Source organism: Sparus aurata, chromosome 7 (assembly GCF_900880675.1).
Source record: "Sparus aurata chromosome 7, fSpaAur1.1, whole genome shotgun sequence".
NCBI lineage: Eukaryota > Metazoa > Chordata > Actinopteri > Spariformes > Sparidae > Sparus > Sparus aurata.
The window spans coordinates 27,471,549-27,493,278 of NC_044193.1; the positions used below are offsets into that span (position 1 = coordinate 27,471,549).

Consider the following 21,730-nt stretch of genomic DNA (forward strand, 5'->3'; position numbering starts at 1 on the left):
GGCAGGCAGGCAGAGAATGAAAAACAATAAACACCACCCTTAGGCTCAGTCTATACTGAGCAGCGATCATACACAACCACACCACTACGGTAAGCCCACAGTACAACCGCCCCACTGTTGTTTTTAAGTTATACATCTCATAGGAAATGTATACAGGACAGGATAATAAGCATCTTGAATGGCTTCCATTGTCTTTACATCAAATGCTTACATTTCTTATAATGTAGTATACTTTGTCTAACTGGGATAGTGAAGATGAAGTAGACTCTAATTCACTTCACTTTCTTTGAAATAGTACTGAAAAGTTCTTAAATTCACATCCACTAAAATAATGTAGCTTGATGATTTTTACTGTTTTAATCCAAAATAATTTCATACACTACACGAATTGCAATTAGAAAATTGAAGAATATAACAATAAGGAAAATGTACTCCACTGTAATCAAATCAGTTGGATTGTCTGTGTTTATCTTTGTGCCTCGGACCAGTCAATCAATTTCTAAATTACAGGTTTTGGATTTTGTGCTTAAGAAAGATTTCTTTTCATTTCTCAATGTCAAAACTTTATATAACTATAAAAAGCTTTAATATTTAAAGATTGTTGTTTCTACATTTGAAGTTTCTCATTGAGTGAAATACTGATAAATAAAATCTTCTTCACAGAACGGTTTCGCTGTAGTCAGACCGCCAGGGCATCACGCAGACCCCTCCAATCCAATGTAAGTTTGTGTGTGTGTGTGTGTGTGTGTGTGATAGAGAGAGAGAGAGGGAGAGATTACATACTCAGCTTGACCATTGTGAATTTCCCTATCCTTGCTGCACTGTCAGCAGCTTCACAGTAGAGGATATTTATGACATGATATAGAGAAAACACAGGGACAAAAGAAGGATGATTAATACTTTTTCGTGTTTTTTGCGTTCTGTGTTGTTTTTTGACTACCAATCTTCTTATTTATCCTGAGAGCCTCAATCTTGTAGCTGTCATCAAGAACAGACGGGTGCAACATGAAAACAACCTTTTTTTTTCACCAACAGACACTACATACAGCTAAAGTCAGTGACACAGAGCCTTTCCAACATTCAGAAAACTGTCCATCACTCATTATACAGCTGAGCAAAATAAATAAGAGCTTAAAGAGAGACATTATTTTTTTCTTTCCTCAGAAGTGTTGTTTAACTTTTTTTTTTCTTCTGTCTGTGACTGATAGGGGTTTCTGTTACTTCAATTCTGTGGCCATTGCCGCCAAGCAGCTCCAACACAAGCTCAGTGTCAGCAAGATCCTCATCGTTGACTGGGTAAGACAGCTTGTTAGCTCTGGTGTTTTCGCTGTTGTTGTTCATATTGAAAATTAACTCTCTGTAATAATCCCCTAATACTCTTTGTAGAGATAAAGCATGCCTGTGATACTCGATAGTGAATTTATGTCCTGTAGCATTACTTTCTGTTGAATTGAAATGTCTCCACTCATCCTGTTTCTAGGATGTCCACCATGGTAACGGCACCCAGGAAGTGTTTTACAGTGACCCTAGCATCCTCTACATCTCTCTTCATCGCTATGACGATGGAAATTTCTTCCCTGGCAGTGGGTCTCCAGCTGAGGTGGGTGATGTCCCTAGCACATTGAAGCCCATGAATGATTAGAACCTGCCAACTTAACGCCATTTTTTTTATTGAAGCATGAATGTAATGCAACATGTTTTTTCGGCGTAGGTTGGTTCTGGAGCAGGTGAGGGCTTTAATGTGAATGTGGCCTGGACAGGAGGACTGGACCCACCAATGGGAGATGCTGAGTACCTCGCTGCATTCAGGTACAAGCAATTAATGCTCTCTTTTAACACTGCAAATCCAGTTGATAAGATAAAGAGTGTGTCATATTAGATGAAAAACCCAACGTTTAGTATTGTTAAGTTTTTACTGCAGGGGTGAACACCACGCCATGTTGCTCCACAATCTCCTATAGGTGTTTAGTATGGTTCAGATCTGGTGACTCGAGAATATGATTCTCTAAAAATCAATTAATCTTTAAATCAATTAAATCAATGGTATACAGTATATTGTGTGTCCTGTTTTAAGATATGCCATAGCCATATGTTGAAGTACATGCATTCATTATGGTTCCTCACTTTCTTTCCCATTTGATTTGCCACTCATTTGTTTGTTTGTGATTGTCAATTGACAGAATTGTATAGACACATTATACAGATTACAGTATACTACCAGTTATCAGAAAAGAAGTTTAAGCTTTCCTTGTGTATTGAATCCAATGTTGTGAAGTCAGTGCAGGGCATTCGTGGAAACATGGAAATCTTCTGGATTGTGTCTCTGATAGACAACAGAAAGTTTACAATGGCTGACTCATGCCTGTTTCACTTGATTTTTGTTAGCCTGCAAGTTGTATATAAGGACAAAGCAGCTCTTTTTCATTAAGGATGGAGCAAAAAAAAACTTTCCATGATCAGAGAGTGAACAAAAATAGATGTTTTCTTCCTGTTTCAACGTGGCCTGAACATTAGCCCAATACATATTGAAAGCAGATAGTTTATCTGTCTTTAATTCATGTCTTGGATGTGAAATCTATTGGATTAGACAGTCCCAAAAGTTTTGCCACCAGCTGTGTTCCAGTTTTAATTGATCAGGATATGGATATTCATTGGAGCTTTAATCAGACAATTTCCCTAATTTCCTTTACATTGAGCCACAACAAACACACTTAAGCTGAGCCTCTGATCAGCCTAACGTTGCCTCTGACGTACTTCTTGTGTAATTAATAATCCTTGTCATTTGGAGAGCATGTGTCTGGCACACCCTTTTTCCAATAACTTCAGATGCTTTACAGTAAATGGTCTCAAGGTCTTGTGTTTGACAGATCCCAGACCATAACTTCCTGCTTGTGGGTTGGATAATTGTGATCGGTGGGTGTTTGGCACCAATAAAGTTTCAATAGTGTGGGCTTTTTGGTTGTCTGGTGCATCTAACCCCAAGTTAACTGTGGCAACCACACGATTACTGGAAAAGGGGCACAGTAGCAAAGTCACAGACTTTGATTCATTCATATGTTTATATACAGTACTTGAGCACAAACACACAAGTTCAAACACTCAACAAAAAAAGTGTTCTTCACCATTGATCCACCTCAGTGTTTTTTAGCTCCTGTCATTATTGTGTACCTCCAGCAAAACAAAAGATCCATTACAATCAATATGAGATTTATTCAAACATTCCGGGAGTTTTAGATATCAAGAGGCAGAAACCCTTATGCTAAGGCGGCTGTCCTGCCATTTTAAGCATTTTAGAGAAAAACACTGATTCCCTGCAAGCATTTTGTAGCATGACCCTGACCTCTGACCTTCCTGTAGAGCTCAGCAGCAGAAAGACGGGTTTACCAATGGGAATTATTCAGAGCAAGGGGGGTTGCACACCCAGTGTTTTTGAGGAGGAACAGTTCACCTCCATTGGAGTGGCATGTAAGATTTTGCCTTTGCTCAACATTTACTTGCAAGGTGAGCAAGAGCCGTTAGATTAGATTACGTCTCTCGGGGGATAGCATTCGGTTTTAAAGAGAAAATGTGTAATATTCATCTGGCTGAGGGTGACAAATTCCTACGTGGTCCTATACTCTAGTTATATATTGTCCTTTTGACAGTGATAGGACCTATCAGGTGGACAGTTTTACTGGATTTATTCTGAAACCAATTATGGTCTCAGGTATCTCATAGTCTGAGGAAAATAATAATGTTTGCAGATCCATCTGCTCTTAATTTAGATTTAAATGTGTCCCTCCCTGTTTGTTCCTTATCATGAGAACTGGACAAAGTGGTGAGTGCAGAGGACGAGGTAATGCTGGCTTCAGTGTCCTGTTTTTATGGTGAGGGACCTCCGTAAAGTTTTTTTATTTATTTTTTATTTTTTTACGTTTCTGTGTTCTCTATGTAGAGTACATCAAAGAGAGATGTTTGTACCTTCCAGAGCTCGATATCATGTTAAAATAAGGAAACTTTTTTTTGTTTGTTTGTTTTCAAATTTAAAACAGAAAATGTTTTGACAAGTATTTAATGACAAAATTGAATTGAACCAATTCTCCAAAGTCATCAGATCCAGGGACAGCTGAGAGGGATGTGCCTCCTCAACTTCAATGGGAATGACAAAACTGATTCAAAGTATCATTTTTATTACATAATGCCAATCGTATGGCCCAGTTTTCAGATCTGGACCTAATAGAAGTTCTAAGAAATCCTCTGTTTGTTTCAATCTGCCTGGAGCCCCAGATGGTGAAAGTTCACCACATCAAGACTTTTCACATCCTTGTCTGCTCAGTTATAGAAAGTAATAATGATTGTAAGATGTGATGTGATCCCAGGTTCCAGATGAAATTTAAGCTGTATACTATAGAGACTCAGATTTTACCAATGCGATCAAATAGAAAAACAGAATCTGTGCCATTTATACATTCAAGACATAAGCAAGCATTTAGGTCACTTGTTGCCATCGTAAGATGTATGACAGGAAATGTGGTTCAACAGACATCAGTTAGTTGATTTGTCGTCATTTACTAGAACTATGTTGATGATTGATTAATCATTTTGAGTCATGTTTTATGAAAAAAGTCTCTGATTCCAGCTTCTTGGATGTGAATATTTTCTATTTTCTTTACTCCTCTTTGATGGATAATTGAATACCTTAAGGTTGTGGACAAAAAGAGACATTTGAGGAAGTATTCTTTGCCTTTTGGAAACATTGATCAAGATTTTACAGAGCCAACAACTAGTCAGTCAGTCAAGAAATTAATCAAGAAATGAATCAATGAAGAAAATAACCATTAGTTGCAGCCCTGCATGCATCAAAGGAAGACTTGAAGGATTACATTGTCACCATTTTAACCACTGAGGCCACAAGATCACAGTCCAGTCCTAGGGACCCAAAACATCAGCGGTCGTCAACCAAGACCTACTCTAATTTGGCATTTGGTCATTTTAAATAAATATATCTTTCTTTTAAATCTCATCTTATTAATACATGTTGTTATCCAGAGCATAGCTGCAGCAAATGTGCAGAATATGTATATAAGTGCCCTGCATTTACTGAGAATAAAAACATGTAAATATTTTGTGCTGTTATGAAAATAATGACTAATAATCATTGTGATTTGGCCTGTGGGTCCATATAAATTATTTTCAAGCTTTAATGAAGAGGCACTCTGCCTTAACAGCTCAAAAAGTCTGTTTTTCCTTTCATGCAGTCAAAATCTAAAAGGCCCCTCACCTCCCACCCACCACTTCCACATCATGCATCCGCTTTCTAATTAATAAAGTTTGCAAATGCTGAACGGTCAGTGGGAAAAAAAAAACATGCAATGAAGTGTATAAGCCATTTAATGGCATACATTTTATGGGTTAAAGTTTGTGAGTGCTTCAACTTCAGAGGGGAGCTTTGCTGCATTTGCACCTTATCCTTCACCCTCAGCCATGTTTTTTTCCATCACCTCAACCCTCAACACCACCACCACCACCACCCCCCTGCACACACACACACACACACACACACACACACACACACACACATTCTCCCTCTGCCTCTCCTCCTTTGATTGATCTTTAATAAGGAGGCCCCTCCTCTCCTCCGCCCTCCCTCCTTTCCTCCATCTTTCCATTAGTTTGTCTGTAGTTTCTCTCTGGGGGGAGCCTGGCAGCTTTAATGGGTCTACAGGGGAGGTGGGGCTGGGTTTTGCGGTTAGGTGTGTGTGTATGTGTGGGGAGGAGTGAGGAGTGAGTGCACGCTCTGCTTCATATCCACAAGACTATGATAAAGTTTTGTTTCAAGGATTGAAATTATTTAATGAATAAAAATTCCCCACCAACAGGACGATTATTTATTCATCATGCATCTGTAAATGTGTGTGTGCGCTGTATTTGTGTGTGTTGTGCGTTTGCGTGTATGTGCTGATACTGGAATGCGTTTTATGTGTTTTATCTCTGTGTGTCCTCATTTTTGTCCATGAGCTCATGTTGTCCATCTGCATGCAGTCATGACAGCAGTATGTGTTTGGATATGAGCGTGTGTGCCCGAATATGTGTGTGTGTATGTGCGTGTATATGAACGGGAGGGAGGGAGGTCTCAAAGTCCCCAGGCAGAATAATGAAGGTAAATGGATCCCAGATGGACTGTTTTTCCTCTTTTCTCTGTGTTGTCAATGACGTGAGGAGAGTGACAAGCCTCTAATGGGAAACAGACTCACACACTCAGGCTTTGAACTCCGCCGACATCATCGAGCCGCAGCGTTGAGCCTCTGTCCGCCTTGGGACAGCACTGCTCTCTTCCTGACAACAATAGCATTAAGGAAATCTTCGTCTGTTTGAAGTCCACACATAACACGGAGCAGCTATAAGAGCTGACAAAACAATATGACTTTGTCAAGCAGACTTGTCTTACTTGAGGCTGTGCAGCTTCTCCAGCAGAGAAACAATAGTCCTTTGTTAGCTCTGTTTGAGCTGTGAGTCTGGGATCAGCAAACCTTTGTTTTACTTGTCACGTTAACAACTTCTTTAGATTTGATCATAAATACGTGTCATCACAAGGAGACTGCCCAGTTTGATTTGAAACTGCTACATTTCACTGATGGTCTTCATGAGCAAAGTGGTGAAATAAATCCAAGTTGAAGTCCATCCATCAGCAACTTTAAATAAACTGAGATGTGGGCTACAACTGGTTGTGAATGTATAATATGATTGTTGGTCAGTGTGCTTCTTTTAAAGTGTACCTTCCTCTTTCCTCTTACTTTCTATCTTGTTCAACACAAATGCAACATGTCAGCAGTGATTTAACCTCGCTGTTTTAACACCAAGCGACTTACTACATGCCAAACTCAACTCTTCTCAGTGCTGATGTCAGTAGAGCAATATTCAAAGTAGTTTTTTTTTTCAGTCTAACATTAGTAAGTGTTGCTTTTTGACAGTTGCTGCAAGTTGAGAGGCGTTGACCGCAAAGTTTCCTCTTTTATAGCTTTCAAAAAGTTGGTCAAAAGTATGTATGTGGTTGAATAGTGTTGATTCTAGAGTCCAGATTTCTTAAGTAATGATGGAGACTTGCACAGGAACTCTCTCTTCCTTTGACTAAATGACCAGTTTCCTCTCCCTCTGTTCTCCAAGTTGAAGCATATAATTAAGGCTCAAATGTGCACATATCAGTAAAAACTACAAATTAAATTGTTAGATTTTGTTTGTCTCTGCAGCAGTGTGTGTCTGACCTTTTCGGTGGGTTGTTATAAGACAATGGGTGCATGTTACAGCCAGGAGATCACACAAACCTGCAGTAGAACAAACGCAGCAGGCTTTTCATTGGAATTATTGGTTAAATGAAAAAAATAACTAAAAATTACACACTGGTGTTTTCCTTTAACCAGTGTTGTGTAATATATGACTTGTGTCAACCTCTGTTGGCAACTAGAAGGAACTGCAACAGCACAGTGAAGTGACAGTGGCCTGTGTGAATGTATGTTGACAGGTCCGTGGTGATGCCCATCGCCCAGGAGTTCTCTCCGGACGTTGTCCTGGTGTCGGCTGGGTTTGATGCCGCCGAGGGAAACCCCGCTCCTCTGGGAGGGTACAAGGTCTCCGCCAAATGTAAGCACAGTGCTCCACCACAGACTGCACAGTCTCCTCCACTCTTTACCTCATAGTCTTGTTTTTAGCAAGGGATACCAGTAAGAACTTTATGGTCCTGTGGGTATTTAGAGATATTAATAGATTATTACAGCTCATGTCAAGCTTGGACTGAAGAGCAGCAGTTGTGCCTTCTGCTGTAGATCCCTGCATCACTGATGTAACCATAATTATAGTAATCAGTAGTCAGTATGTTTCTGTGGGAGGCTCCACAAGGTAAAAATATACGTTTGTTTTCATAGAATATTGGAAATTCTAACATAACTCATTTTCTTAAGTCTTACAGTAAGATGTCTCATGATTGTTAAGCTTTAATGTCATTGTTCACACAAGATGTTAATGTGTGTGTGTGTGTGTGTGTGTGTGTGTGTGTGTGTGTGTCCACCATAGGTTTCAGCTTCCTGACCCGCCAGCTCATGTCTCTAGCAGGAGGTCGTGTGGTTTTGGCCCTTGAGGGAGGTCACGACCTTACAGCTATCTGTGATGCTTCTGAAGCTTGTGTCAGTGCACTCCTGGGCATACAGGTAAGGCATGCTGGGTAATGGAGTTTTTGTTAACATGTCTGTTTTACAGGCTTATGTGTTTATATAACCGATGAGGGAAGTATATGTATTCATCCTGGAAAATGCTTTCCAGGACATGTGGATTTTGAATTTGTGGGAAAGTCATGCCAGAAAATATCACTGAAATGAGATGTAATTTGTTATTTTCTCCTTTTTATTTTTCTTAAAAAAATGAAAAAAGTACAAAAAAAAAAAGGTTATCGAAACACTTAATTATGGAATACATTGTACAGTGTTATAGGATCTACTGTAGAAAGAATTGATTTTTACATTCACATATGTGTATGGACTCATCTATCCTTGTGTTTACCTGGACAGTAATTGAAGTATTTTTATTGTTTTGCTGTGAATATAATATTGATCCTGATAACAATAAAATGCTGAATGTCTTTTATTATATCTCTTTAGTCACTTCTTAATTAAATATGGAGCCATTGAAAAGATGCCAGACTAAGACTAAGCTGATTGTCCCATGGTTGTATCTCTGTTCTGTAGGACCCACTGTCAGAAGAAGTTCTGCTCCAGAAGCCCAACGCTAACGCAGTCCGCTCCCTGCAGACTGTCATACAGTTACAAAGTGAGCAGCACACATTTTTGTAGTTATTTTGACGCTTTTTTATTTTTTGCATGTAATCCTGCTGAAATCAAAAACACCAGACATGTCAGTGTGGCGTTGCCAGATTACAGTTAGAGTAACCTGTATGTATGTGGCTGTTGCAGGTCAGTACTGGCAGAGTTTGAAGGCCTACAGCGGATCAGTGGGTCTGTCCTACCTGGCTGCTCAAAGAAGAGACTGTGAGGAAACAGATGCTGTCAATGCTTTGGCCTCACTCTCTGTGGGAGTTCTTTCCAACAAGAGGTACACACACACACACACACACACACACACACACACACATGTTCACTCCTGATGTTGACACTTACTCTCCCAGCTCTCTGCTCACATCTGTTTCTCACCCTCTCCCCCAGCATCCCTGACGAGCCAATGGAGCATGACAGTGACTCCATGTAGAAGAATCTGACCAATCACCTCACAGAACTCACTATCAGGATTTGGGCTGCACCTGAAGCCTCAGATCTCCTGCGCTGTCACATGACCAATGAAGGGGACGTGTTTGTTATGCCACTGAGCCCCGCCCATCTGCCTTAGATACACACATGCACATCCAGCGACACACCATGCTGAACCTCCTCAGACCTGCCGCATGTGCACCTCAATGCTGGTCACCACTCAGCTGAAGCCAGCAGCACTACCTGCAACTGAGAAACCTTCTGAAACCTCATCAAAGAGCAATACCAGAAGATTTGTAATCGACTTTTCATGTCTGCTGACTGACAGTGGATTTTGTGTGTGTTGTTGGAGGTCCAGTACCACAGCTCTGTGACCACAAACGTTAAAAGAACAGACAGAATTCAGAGTGTAGCTCTGATTCTTCTCAAAGCACTATGTACCAGCAGCTGTTTTGTTGCCTTAACTTTGCCTTAATGTAACGACCAACATCAGGTTTCAGATGGAGACTTTGGATTATAAATTCCTTTCTCTTCTGCCACTTTGAAGCAAAAGTAAACCAAATGGGATGCAAATGGCATAATGAACCAATAACATCAGGTGAAAGCATATTTATGCATACAGCTGATGGATAAAATGCAAAAATTTCAACAAGAGGAAGTGGCCACAACACAGAGAGGAAGAATATGAAGAGTGTCTGTTTTAATGATGTCATTACACACAGTTTAACCACTAGAGAAGACAACAAAGAACTGGAGTGAGAAAGAAAAACTGAAGACACAAAATGGACAACTGTGGGTTTGTAGAAACAAAGAAGAGGCAAATGTCCTTGTTGTTTTATTGCACTGTTCATTCCATAATGTGAACCATAAGAAATTCCAAAGCTCTGGGAAAAAATCCAACTCCTCTCTGTAGGTTATTTAATAGTTTTTTGATGATCTGGATGATGTTTCTTATACGTTTCCCACTCTTCTTCTGAGATGTCTTATGAAGTCTCTGACTCACTATAAGGACACGTGTCGGCCGAAATATTGACGAGTCAGATTTACTATGAAGTTAATCTGCAAAGTAGGCAAGAATTTAAAAGCAGGATATTTTTCACTGCTGTTCAGTGTCTTAAATGCACACACGTACACATACCTACACACACATGTACAAAGCAATGATGAACTTTTGATGTACCACTAGTATTGAATACTGTATCATATTGTTTATATTAGAGACTAAAGGAGCGTTCATTCCATCGTGGCACCACTGAGGACCATTGTATTGTTCTTATAGTAGCAATAATGTTAATGCACTTAATGGACATCACCCAAAGAAAACTGCCTTAAATTAGCCTGCACTTGGCAACTGTATGGAAGCAACACGAGGGACCAGTATGGATACTGCTCTTACAGCGACGCTACTTTGAGAAAACGACGTTTGAACCTGTGGATTTAGGTTCACATCATATATGCAGACTTTTGTATACTGTTTGTTTTGATGGTGTGTACAGTGACCTGGCTTGGTTTGGATGCTGTTTTTAGGAGTTACAGGCTTTATCACAGTTTAATTAAGAAAAACTAAGGTATTGTCTTTTGTGAACTTGAGTGCTTTTCCGCGGTAGCAGCTCTTCTTGTCATGTTACAGTCAAACTAGACAGTGCCAGGCTAAACTTGTCAGTCCATCACCCGAGCTGATGTTTGAAGTCCAGGTCATGTTGCTCGTTCATTTAAAGAATTTCCTGACTGCCCTGTTACACGAGCACGTAAGGGTTCTGCATTCCAGAGGGAAAAATAACAGGATCGTGTTTCTTAGTTTGGAGGTGTAGCAAAATACAGCTAGTTGATGTGCATTTTTCATGCACACCAGGTTTGATCTGTTTAGACTTTTGATGACCAATACTAATGTTTTTTAGAGTAAAGCTGCAGATAGTCAGTGTCAATGTTTAAATTTGTGGCCAGACTTATTTTATTTAGGGTGTTAAAGCTACTTAAAAGCACTAGACACTAAAACGGAGGCTAATGAAATTCAGATTTGACTAGTTAGCAGCTTTTACATGGCTTTGTCTGAGAATTGTTGCTTGAGAGCTTTCCTTTGAGAATTTACATCCATGATTGGATTTAAAGCAGCACAATCTGACTATTCAGCTCTTCTGAGCAACGATTTGATAAAAGAGAGACTTAAATTGCAGCGTTTGTAAAATCTAGATTAATACAATCTGCACAATGAGTTAATATGACCAACGGAAGGAAGTATTTTCAGTCCAGCATTCAGGTGGGAAAGTGTATGAGTGCTGAGTTTGCTTATGTCAGACCCTGGGCATTGTCTGCCCAACAGAAGGCCTCTCAGCTTTGATAATAAACAAGAGGACCGTGGGAACCAAAAGTGAAGATTTTGCCATCGCATCGCTGTTGCCCTACTGCTTCATCCCAGGAACTATTAAATAGGTGTTCCATAATGGGTGCAACTGTAAAGTGTGTCATTGATTTAGTGTTGTTCATAGTGTTCCTAACAGCAAGTGACGGCATTTAAACAATGCTGTGTCTCTCTTATACACCGTGCCCAGCGGGTGCATGCGGTGTCTATGAAGTAAATGTTGTCTGAGTATACGTGCGAGTGTCAGAGGGAGAATGTTAGTGATTGCATGTGCTTTGTTAATGCATCTGTACGTGTTAGAGTGTGTGTGTTTGTCCGTCAGATACTGTAAATGACCTCTCCTGTATTATATTCCCAGTGGCTGTTTTTTTTAGTCTTATGTAGAGGCCAGTGATGCCTCAACTCTTAATTCCCTTTATTACTGATGTCATTTGTACCTTCTTCTTAAAGAAAGACACTGTAAATAGAAACTCCAAGACCAAAATACACATGACACACATGTGCCTTGACACATTCAGTAGTATGTGTATTGGTAACGCTTAACTAACTGGATTTACAGTAACTCTGTATCTATAAACATGACATTGAAATCTTTGTTTCATGCTATTCTTTATTATTTACCTACATGTGTTATCACATTTCCTACCATGTGTCTGTATAGAAAGATTGTCTATTTTGTACTGTTATTTTTGTCTTTTCCTCTTGATTAAAGAAATAATTTCCAAGTAAAAGACTCTTGCTGTCCAAACCATCATCATATAAACGCTGTTGTTTGCAGTGTTCATGTATAAAAATGAATATTTGTTAGTGATTTAAGTCAATTAAGTGCGAAGAAAAGCTTAATAGAAAAGTAAATGTTATGTACTTCTGAAAAGTCATGTCAACAGACCTCAAAAAGATAGCTGCAACTATTTGAAAAGCCAAGATCACTAAAAGTTACTAGGTGGGATTTACAGATATTTAATTGAGCTAACTTTCAAGCTAGCATATTTTGTAAAGTCAGTTGCATGCATATCACTTATGATTAAAAAAAGATAAGAGCTTGAGATAAAATTATTCTTTAAAGTGCCACTGATGGCAGACCAGCCACCTAGAAATGTTAAGAGTGCAGCTTGAGTAACAGTCGCGATCTTGGCAAAAGCTAACATGCTAATTCTATTTTTTCGATACTTTTAGGCAGCAGATTTATAATAATGCCAGCTATTGCAAACTATTGGGGAAACGCATCAAGGCATCGACTTAATATGGAACAACTGGTGACTCCAAACTGCAAAAGTGTTTTGCGACAGTGTTGTTTTTAGCTAGCTAATGCTGTTTTATGTCATGTTATTACTTTTCTGACTTTGAAATCATTGGTTATCTACAAAACATACATAAACATAGCTTTCGGACAGACTCAAAACAAACTCAAACAAATACGGATGTCGGCCTCAGCCATCATTCAAAACCTTGGTTTGTTATATTGTATATTGTAGTACACGTGGTTCTAATTAGGGCTGTCGCTAACGACTAATTTCCATACGTGTAAATGGAAGTTTTAACTAGAGAAATAAAACAGTCCAAATTTAACACAAATTAATTCATAACATTAAGCACTGTCTGAAAAAGTATTGCATGTTACATCCAAGATGCAGCTAACAACCAGCATTGTTAGCATCAGTAACAATTGCTTGTTTTTGCGTTGTTTTCTTTAAATAAAGCATTATTTGAAGACCTGCCATTTCAGTTCAAATGATGTCAATATGTATTTCAAATGTGTCCATTCACAACATAATTATACATTGAACTGACTCCTATTTCTGATGCTGGTTAGCGAGAGTAGCAATGTTTTAATGCCCAGTCATATAGTTGCATATTATAGGACCGCTGTAATCAGAGATCGTCTAGTTCATAAACGTTCCATCTTTTCTGTGAATGGTAGATGTAACAAGTTATGGCTTCAAGTGAGATCACTTGGACTCCAAGTTATAGTGTTTTTTTTTTTTTTACATCATTTTTTACCTTGTTACTTTTTTTTTTTTTTTTTTACCTTATGTGAGCACTTGGGTACATTTCTGTTTCAATCAGACTGCTTGTCTTGAAATGATGTGGAGACATACACACATTTACCATCCTACATGACATTAATGCAACATTTATCCCAGCCGTGTGGTCTGCTGGTGATACCTGTTCATCCATTTAAACAAGTCACCCGTTGAAAACTTGGATCCACAGAAAAGCAAACCATCCGAGATTGAAATGTGGCTTGACAGAGATGTACTGGTTAAAAGATGGAAATAAAACTTGATGGCATTAAAACAACATAGTCTATACTGCACACTATATTGATCAAAACTTTGAACCATGCAACAGCACTTCAGCACAGCACCTTATTAAATAGCCTTCCCTATAAAACATCTACTCAACCTAATAGAAAAGTTGCAGTGACTTTAAGAACAGGGGTTTAAGATCCTTTAACTGAAAACAAAAGATTTCTGCAGAGTCGCAGTTCGCTTGCTTGGTTAGACCTCTCCTCAGGAACGCGTGGGTGTCATCTCCCTCGCCCTGCCGTTAGCTTTGTCGCACCAGTTAACTCCAGATAATTTACACCTTTATCTCTCTCATTTGCACAGCTCGCTGACATCAAGTCTTTTCCATTACAAATCCAACCCGAGCTGACCTGAGCGTGGTCACCAGAACTAGGAACACCCCTTGTTAGGGTGTGAGCGGAGCCTTTTTTCCACTAGTTGCACCAGTGTTTGGCATGTTCTTGCATGAGCATTTAACGAAGCTGATATTAGCTCTAACCATTTCTCAAAGCATGCTGTTTTGATGCAGAGGAATGGGTGAACAGAGCACCGGTTAAGTCAATGTAAAGTTACAGCTAAAACATTACGTGTGACTGTGTTGAAGCCACAAAAAACAAGGAGGGGGGGGGGCTATGTCAACCGTGACAGCAGACTGAGGAGAGCATTGTTGTTCCTTTATATGAGCTCTCATAAGAGTTATGTGACTGTTAGTCAATTTGTCTTTGCGCATTCTTTTTCATCCTTTAGCAAATCATAAAAAATGGCCAACACCGATCAATGTAGTGGTATCATTCTGTTTTTTCCCAGTTGCAGTGTTACTCTAACCTCGTGTGAAAGCTGTAATGATTGAACTCTTGCTAACAGTCAGGGTACACAACAGTTAACCTGCAGGCCACTGTAAGCGTAGCTGAAAAAGATCAAGCTAAAACTTAGAATCCAGGTCCAAACAGGCTATAAATATTCCCGGAGCCCTTAATTGCACATTAACGTGTGCTTTGCGGAGGAATTAACTGTTCCTGACTGACCAGGCGAAGGCACACAGACCTCATTAAAAACAACAACCAAAGGAGAAAAAAAAAGACCGGGGGAAGGAGGAAGGCAAGGAAAACAAGAGAGACAGTTTAACAAGAGAGACAGGAGACGCAGAGGGTGTGGTGCCAGTATAAATCCTTGCACCGTTCATCATCCAGTTTTACCAGAACAACAAGAAATCTCGTGAACAGTTTGAGGACAGCTTTTATTTTTAAGAAAAATAATGATGTGCGGTATGTATCATACATCTAGCTCTCCGGGGCTTTTTCTGCTTGTGATATTCATATCACAAGACGGTAATACTGTATCAGTGTCAGGTTTTTTTGTTTTTTTTTCCTAAAGCACCACATACTGTACATACTTCAAGTAAATGCTCCTCTCTGTCTGTAAACTGGGGTGCAACAGACAAAGACATCAATCACTGTCTGGGTCGGAAGTCTGGCTTTGACTGCATGACAAATAGTCGGGAACACAAATTGCGAACACAAATCCAACCTGTATTGTCCGATTCATCGTGGTAAATGACACGTCTTTGTTGGTTGAGTTGGTTCAGAGAAAAGTCATCTTTCCCGTGTCAGTCCGCATCCTGATCAATATTCCTATACAGTCCTTTTCTCCAGAGCTGAGGTACCTAAAAAGTTCCATTTGCATCAAAGTCCATTAGAAAATCAGAAATGTAGCACGGAGCAGAGATGTGCAGGGAGGATCACAGTCACTTGGTTCAGCAGCTGGGAAGACAAAGAGGCAGGCATGTTATTGTGGTATCACTTGTATTCATTAAAGGGTATCAAGGGGCCTTATTGGACATATTTTAATATATTTATCACTGCATTTAGGTTTTTATTTTTATTTTTTAAATTTCTTTGATTTTGTATTCAGGAGGAACTGCTCCCAAACAACATGGGAATCAAGAGACCATATTCACACGGCAGCCCTTTTCCTATGACATCACAGTCAGGGTAGGAAGCTTAAACGTCGTAATTGCGTCTTCAAGTTTTCAAGTCGCATAAACGCACCAAATCTGACACGTTGTTATCATTTCACTGCTTCCTGATTGATCGGCAACTGAAAAGATACGGAATATTGAAAATCCAGGACGGCCATCGGGCTATGTTTCACGGTAGAATGACATATTTGACAGCCCATTAGGTTCTGTAAGACAAGAAATAACAGCTAGCTAACGTTAGCATTCAGCCACTTCCTAGCTAACGCAACCATTTAAGGACGTTACAGGATACGATTCAAAAGGCATACATAATTCTAAAATAGACCAAAAAAAGAAACAAACATTTATTTAAGCCTGGATGTGAAACACAACGGATGTAATGAAGAGTTAATGTTAGCTATAAACTGGTTGGAGGCTAATGTTAGCTGCCTGTTTCACCTTGAAATACAGTCTTGATGTCCCCCAGTTGGCAAGTGAAAAAATTGATAACAATTTGACAAAGTCCTTTACAGACATTTACATGACTTGCAATCTGAAACACAGCAGCATTACATCATACCCAGCATTCCCAGCATTCAAGCTTCCCACCCTGACGGTGTTTGCAGAGGAAAATGGCCGTCATGCGAACGTGGCCCACGGCGCCACAAGAGACGAATGCACTTATTTTGTTAACCAATTTCAACAATGGAAGAAATGAGATACGTGTATATTTTTGATCATAACATCCTAATATGAATAGATCAATACGGTAACAACTTAATTTAAATGACATGATATGAGGAGATGCATGGGCTGGGAGGTTAATAAATGCACTTTAGCCAATTACCACACATCACCACTGTCTGATACCAATAAGCAGCTGTCAAACTGAGTATTTAGACAAATTCTGTATGAATTTAATGTGTGCTTAAAAAATAATCTCCCAGATTTTAAGGGCCAGCCGCTCAAACTTCAAATACAAAACATACAGTGGCTGCTTTTCTTTTTTGGCCCCAAACTGAATTCTTTTTAAATGTCAAGTGTCTTCTAACATGTCAGCGAAGGTTAGCCTTGTGAGACCACACTGTGCTGACTGTGGGGCTCAGTAAAATACTTAATAAGTCTTCATGGTAGCTGGAAACATTAGCTACCTCCCTGGGACACTCTAATGATAGGTTGCTGGGCTTCATGTGTATTGGCAGTGAAGGCAGAAGCGGTTTGTCATGGATATGTATCGAATACAAATAGCCTGTCATCCTTCATCTCTTTGGGAGTCTGGTTGTTTATATGACACGAAAGCTAAACCTTGCAGGTGATGCTGGTTTGCGTTGCATTAGATCTCTTTTATGCAAGAAAATCTAGTGGTAGGCAACACTTTACAATGACCTTCATTAACGAATTGTAAATCAGTGATCAATTATACTTTAGTTTGTGGTTACTCCTCTGTTAAACACAACAATGCCTTATAACCATTTGTTAAGCAATCGTTTATTGTTAAGCTGCAACTGATGTTTATAATACTTGTGACTTAATATTGCAGTTTATCTACTGACATTTGGATGACTGTTATTATGTTGCAACTGTTGTTTATAAAGCTTTACAACTGCTTAATAAATGAAAAAACAGATTTCATCCTTTGTTAACAGTTAAATAACTATTAACTAATGTTTAATTAACTATAAATGTACAATTTATTGATGATTGTTGTAATCAAACACAAAACTGACTTTTTATCGCTTTTTTTATGGCGTGCAAAATTTGATAATTAAGAATAGTCACTTTTAAAGAAAATGACACTGTTTTCAACCTAAAGAGGCGTGCGTTTTTTGTGCGTGCACGGCTGCACCTATGCATGCGTGCACGTTTGTGTGTGTATAAATCAGCTCTCACCTCCTCCATCACTTCCAGTGGTTTATGGGAGCCCAGCGGGGAGCCACATCAGCCTCCCCTTTGATGGTGACACACATGATTCATGGCTTTTAGAGACCGTTTGTTTTCATTATGCCTCCTCGTCAGCGCGCTGTAGCTGCATCACGGCTTCGTGCAACGCAAGCAAGTTTGGGCCAGAACGAGAGGAAAGAATTTCAAGAGGAGAGTTTTTTTGGCACTGGAAGAAACAAAGGGGCTTGGTTTGGGTATAAAGAGGAGAAACTTTAGTCAGGACGACGGCTGCCCACGGCTACTTTTTCCACCGTCGCTTGGGTTCAGAGGTGGTCAGGGATTCATAACATGTCAGGATCTTGGAAAAGTGGGAATGGAGCGGGTTTGGAAAAGTCAAAGGTCCAATCTGTCTTGAAACATCCATTTTTTGTCTTTCCAGTTCTGACTTTCCTCCAGTTCCTCCATCTGCATTCTCTTGTTGTTGCTCTTTATACATTTTACAAGACTTTGTTACACTTGCAAGCCAGTGGCAGAAATGACGTTCAATAAAAACATGAAGTGAAGTTTAAATGTGGCTCAAAGTATGCATGATGATTGCGATAGTAATGATGATGATGATGATGGCCGTTAAGGTGATAAAATCAAGGGTGTTGCAGAGGTTGAAACCAGAGGTCAAACTTGAGAACCTGAGAGAGCTGATGGGGCGGAGGGCTCCATGTGGTCTGTCATGTGGAGGCAACATCTAGGACAGGACGTCCTCCATCATCAGACTGTTGAATGAATACTGAATGATGTCCAGCTGTTTTTGTCTCTCACCTGTCCTGTCCTTCTTTGTCATCTATGTACACAGAGTGCAAATGTCTAGGAATCATACACTGAACACACTTCCCCTGTTCTAATACTTACATTTTGCTTTTAACAAGCAAAACAATAGAATCATAAGAGTCCATAGTTACATCTGATATGTTGCTTGACAGCGAGAAAAATTACACGTTTCACGAGGGGAAAGTGGCTTAAAATAAGCTGTGTAAATGCTCATAAAAAACTCAAAACCTTTTCTATTCATAGTCTTTTCATCAGCATTGCCGCAGGCAGATTGATCTAAGATGAGGTGTGAAATAGTGTCCACAATGAGCAGACGTCTCCTCAGCCCTCCATGTCTTATAAGATTATGTCCGTCTCATGAGGATATATCATCCATATTGGGGCAACAATCAAAAGACAAACCTTACTTTCAGTTCAGTTTAGTGTCCAGCAGACATGGTAGACCAAGCACCCTCCATCCTCCAGACAGAGAAGGCATAGCTCAGTCTCTCATGGGCCAGGTAGTTACATCCAGCCAGCTTAGTGTCCATGTCATCGCTCTGCAGAACCTGGTACAGAAAGTCAATGTAGCGCGATGCCAACTTCAAGGTCTGGATCTTGCTCAGTTTGTCAGACGGGAGCGTTGGGATTATCTTACGCAATGAGGCAAAGGCGTCGTTGAGAGATTGCGTCCGCTGGCGCTCCCGGATGTTGGCAATGACCCGCTGGCCGTGTGGGTCCTCGAGGGGGGAGAGACCTCCAGGGCTAGGACCGGGGACAGGAGAAAGGGACGGGCCTGAAGAAGGCAGCCGATGCTGAGGACTCCTCTTGAGTCTTTTGGGTCCAGTCGGGGTGTGGATCTGGATTTCGTCCCCTGGCTTTACCTTGCCATCGTCTGCTGATGTGGTGGGAGAAACTGTTGTAACCTGATCCTCCATCTGTGAGCCCATCTGCCGTTTATGCCCAGTGACCCCTGGTGTTGCTACAACGACCGGACAGGCGTTAGAGCGTAGTCGTCCCGTGTTCTCCTTGCTGGAAAGCACCCCTCCCTCGGAGTGGTCACCGTTAGACTGCTCCTCCTCTCTCATGCTTGGCCACGTTTTTTCTTCTGTCTTCTCTCTCGTTTATGTGTATCCTTTACTCCGTTTGAATATCTCCAGTGCTTCTCTCTTTCTGTCAATATGTCTCTCTCCTCTCCCACTCTGCTTCTTTCGCGCAGTTTTCCTCTCTTCTGTTTGTCTTCAGAAACTCCCTCTGTTACGCTCTGGGTTTCTTCGGAACTCTGCTGTGTTGTTCTTCTTCCCTAACGGTCGTGAGATCTACACTTTGTCACATCCAAGCATACCAAGCGTAAATAGGCGAATAATCAGCAGTCAGTTTAGGACTGCCACAATGCTTCTTCATCCACAGATGAGGAAACCTGCCAATGATCTCTGCCCAGTCTCCAGTCCGAGTGTACACTGCATCGGCAAACCGAACTGTTCTCATGTCCCGCTTCTGTAGCTGCATGTGAAACAACAGCAACCTGAATCTGACTTTTTAAAGGGAGGGAACCATGAAACTTTCAGCTGCCCACCCATGTAACTCACTTATTGGTCCGCAGGACGTTTTTTTGGACAGCTGAGCTTAAAACAACAGGAAGAATGAATCTTAAGCGATTGGTCCGATCAAAGGGACGAGGCGGAGACAAAGGTGTGTCAAACAGCCAACCAACTTGAACCGTTGTGACGTTTGCCTCTTGTCATAGAAGTTGCCCAAGTTTATAGGTTCCAGATTTCCTCCAAAGCAAGTCCTACCATCCCCCCTCTTGCTGCTTGGTTCTTCATCCCCCCCTTCCTCTCGCTCCACAAATCAGCACCATCAGCCGTTGCTTTCAATATAGTTCATAGAGGAGCAAGAAGAAAAAAAAAACTCTAAAGGAAGCTCCACAAATGTTTTTGTTTATAGTTTGAGAGTTAGTCTAGATTTTTTTTTAGCCACATGGCCTGTCTGCTCTGTAAACTGAGAAATATGATAATTTTTTAACACAACACATTCCAGGCAGATGGAGTAATGGTCAGAGACTTAGGTAATCATTCTCTCCTTCTTTGTTTTTTTGCTGGGTAAAACTGTTACAATTGTGACAGGTCTGCGTTCATTCAAGATGAAGATGAAGTGAAATTACTGGAACCTAACAATATGATAAAACATAAATTACAGTTACAAACATTGCTGTAACATCACATCCCTTCACTGAAATTACAATAATAAAATAAATTACTGTAACATTCATTTCACGTAATACAATATAACAGGGATTACTGAAACATAACATAAAAGAGATTACCGTAATATTACTGTAACATAATGTTACCATAACACAATTCAACATAACAGGAATGACCATAACATTGCCGTAACTTAATGTAACATAACATAATATCACACAACATTAACATAAAAAATACTGTAACATTAATTTAACATAGCATAACACAACATAACAAAAATTACTGATACATTACTGTAACATAATGTGACCATAATTAAACATAACAGAAACTACTGTAACACATTACTGAAATTGACTTCATATATTACTGTCACATTCCTTTATCATACATATCATAACATAACATGAAATAAAATATATTGCTGTAACAGTCCTTTAACTAAAATACAATTATATTACATTACATTTCATTACATTACACAACATATATTATGGTAACAATCCTATATCATAACATAACATAACATAACTTATCATTACACAACATATATTACTGAAACATTACTTTATCATAAAATAACATAACATAACATAAGAGTTCACAACATATATTAATGTAACAGTCCTTTATCATAACATGACATAACAAAACATAACATGAAATAAAATATCACAAAATATATTGCTGTAACAGTCTTTTAGCATAACTAAAATAACATTACATTACACTACATTAAACAACAAATATTACAGTAACAAGCCTCTACCATAACATAACTTAACATAACATAACATAACATAACATAACATAACATAACACAACACAACATAACATAACATAAGAGTACACACATATAGTTCTGTAACAGTCCTTTAACATAACATAACATAACATAACATAACATAACATAACATACTGAAACAAAAGATTTCTTTAATAAATAATTGAAAATACTGAAAATATTACAGGAAAAAGCACCTCTTATCAAAATAGAGTTC

General features: G+C 39.5%; 2 protein-coding genes across 6 annotated transcripts in view; one reads left to right on the forward strand and one right to left on the reverse strand.

Annotated features, from left to right (window-relative positions):
* hdac7a (histone deacetylase 7a) overlaps positions 1-12,320 on the forward strand; it is a 63,626-nt gene extending 51,306 nt beyond the window's left edge. For all 4 annotated transcript variants that reach the window (XM_030423375.1, XM_030423378.1, XM_030423376.1 and 1 more), the window contains 9 exons: positions 664-719; positions 1,209-1,296; positions 1,481-1,600; positions 1,712-1,809; positions 7,499-7,617; positions 8,047-8,180; positions 8,715-8,796; positions 8,940-9,078; positions 9,189-12,320. In XM_030423375.1, the coding sequence (XP_030279235.1) occupies positions 664-719; positions 1,209-1,296; positions 1,481-1,600; positions 1,712-1,809; positions 7,499-7,617; positions 8,047-8,180; positions 8,715-8,796; positions 8,940-9,078; positions 9,189-9,231 (879 nt within the window). In that variant the 3' untranslated portion in view covers positions 9,232-12,320. The remainder of the gene's footprint in view (positions 1-663; positions 720-1,208; positions 1,297-1,480; positions 1,601-1,711; positions 1,810-7,498; positions 7,618-8,046; positions 8,181-8,714; positions 8,797-8,939; positions 9,079-9,188) is intronic.
* Positions 12,321-15,095: 2,775 nt separating this feature from the next.
* Positions 15,096-20,197, reverse strand: LOC115584533 (twist-related protein 2-like). 2 transcript variants are annotated; one of them, XR_003984551.1, is made up of 2 exons: positions 17,725-20,195; positions 15,096-15,637 (listed from the first exon to the last, which is right to left on the reverse strand). XR_003984551.1 is itself a non-coding variant. In XM_030422008.1 (2 exons), the coding sequence occupies exon 1, from the start codon at positions 19,605-19,607 to the stop codon at positions 18,960-18,962; it is 648 nt and encodes a 215-aa protein (XP_030277868.1). In that variant the 5' UTR covers positions 19,608-20,197; the 3' UTR covers positions 15,096-15,637; positions 18,948-18,959. The 2 variants fall into 2 exon arrangements, 1 of the variants encoding a protein (XP_030277868.1); XM_030422008.1 differs by having other exon boundaries at positions 18,948-20,197.
* Positions 20,198-21,730: the final 1,533 nt, after the last annotated feature.

Bases quoted from the DNA above. Each gene is read 5' to 3' on its own strand.
- LOC115584533 (XM_030422008.1), bottom strand. From the start codon at position 19,607: ATGAGAGAGGAGGAGCAGTCTAACGGTGACCACTCCGAGGGAGGGGTG.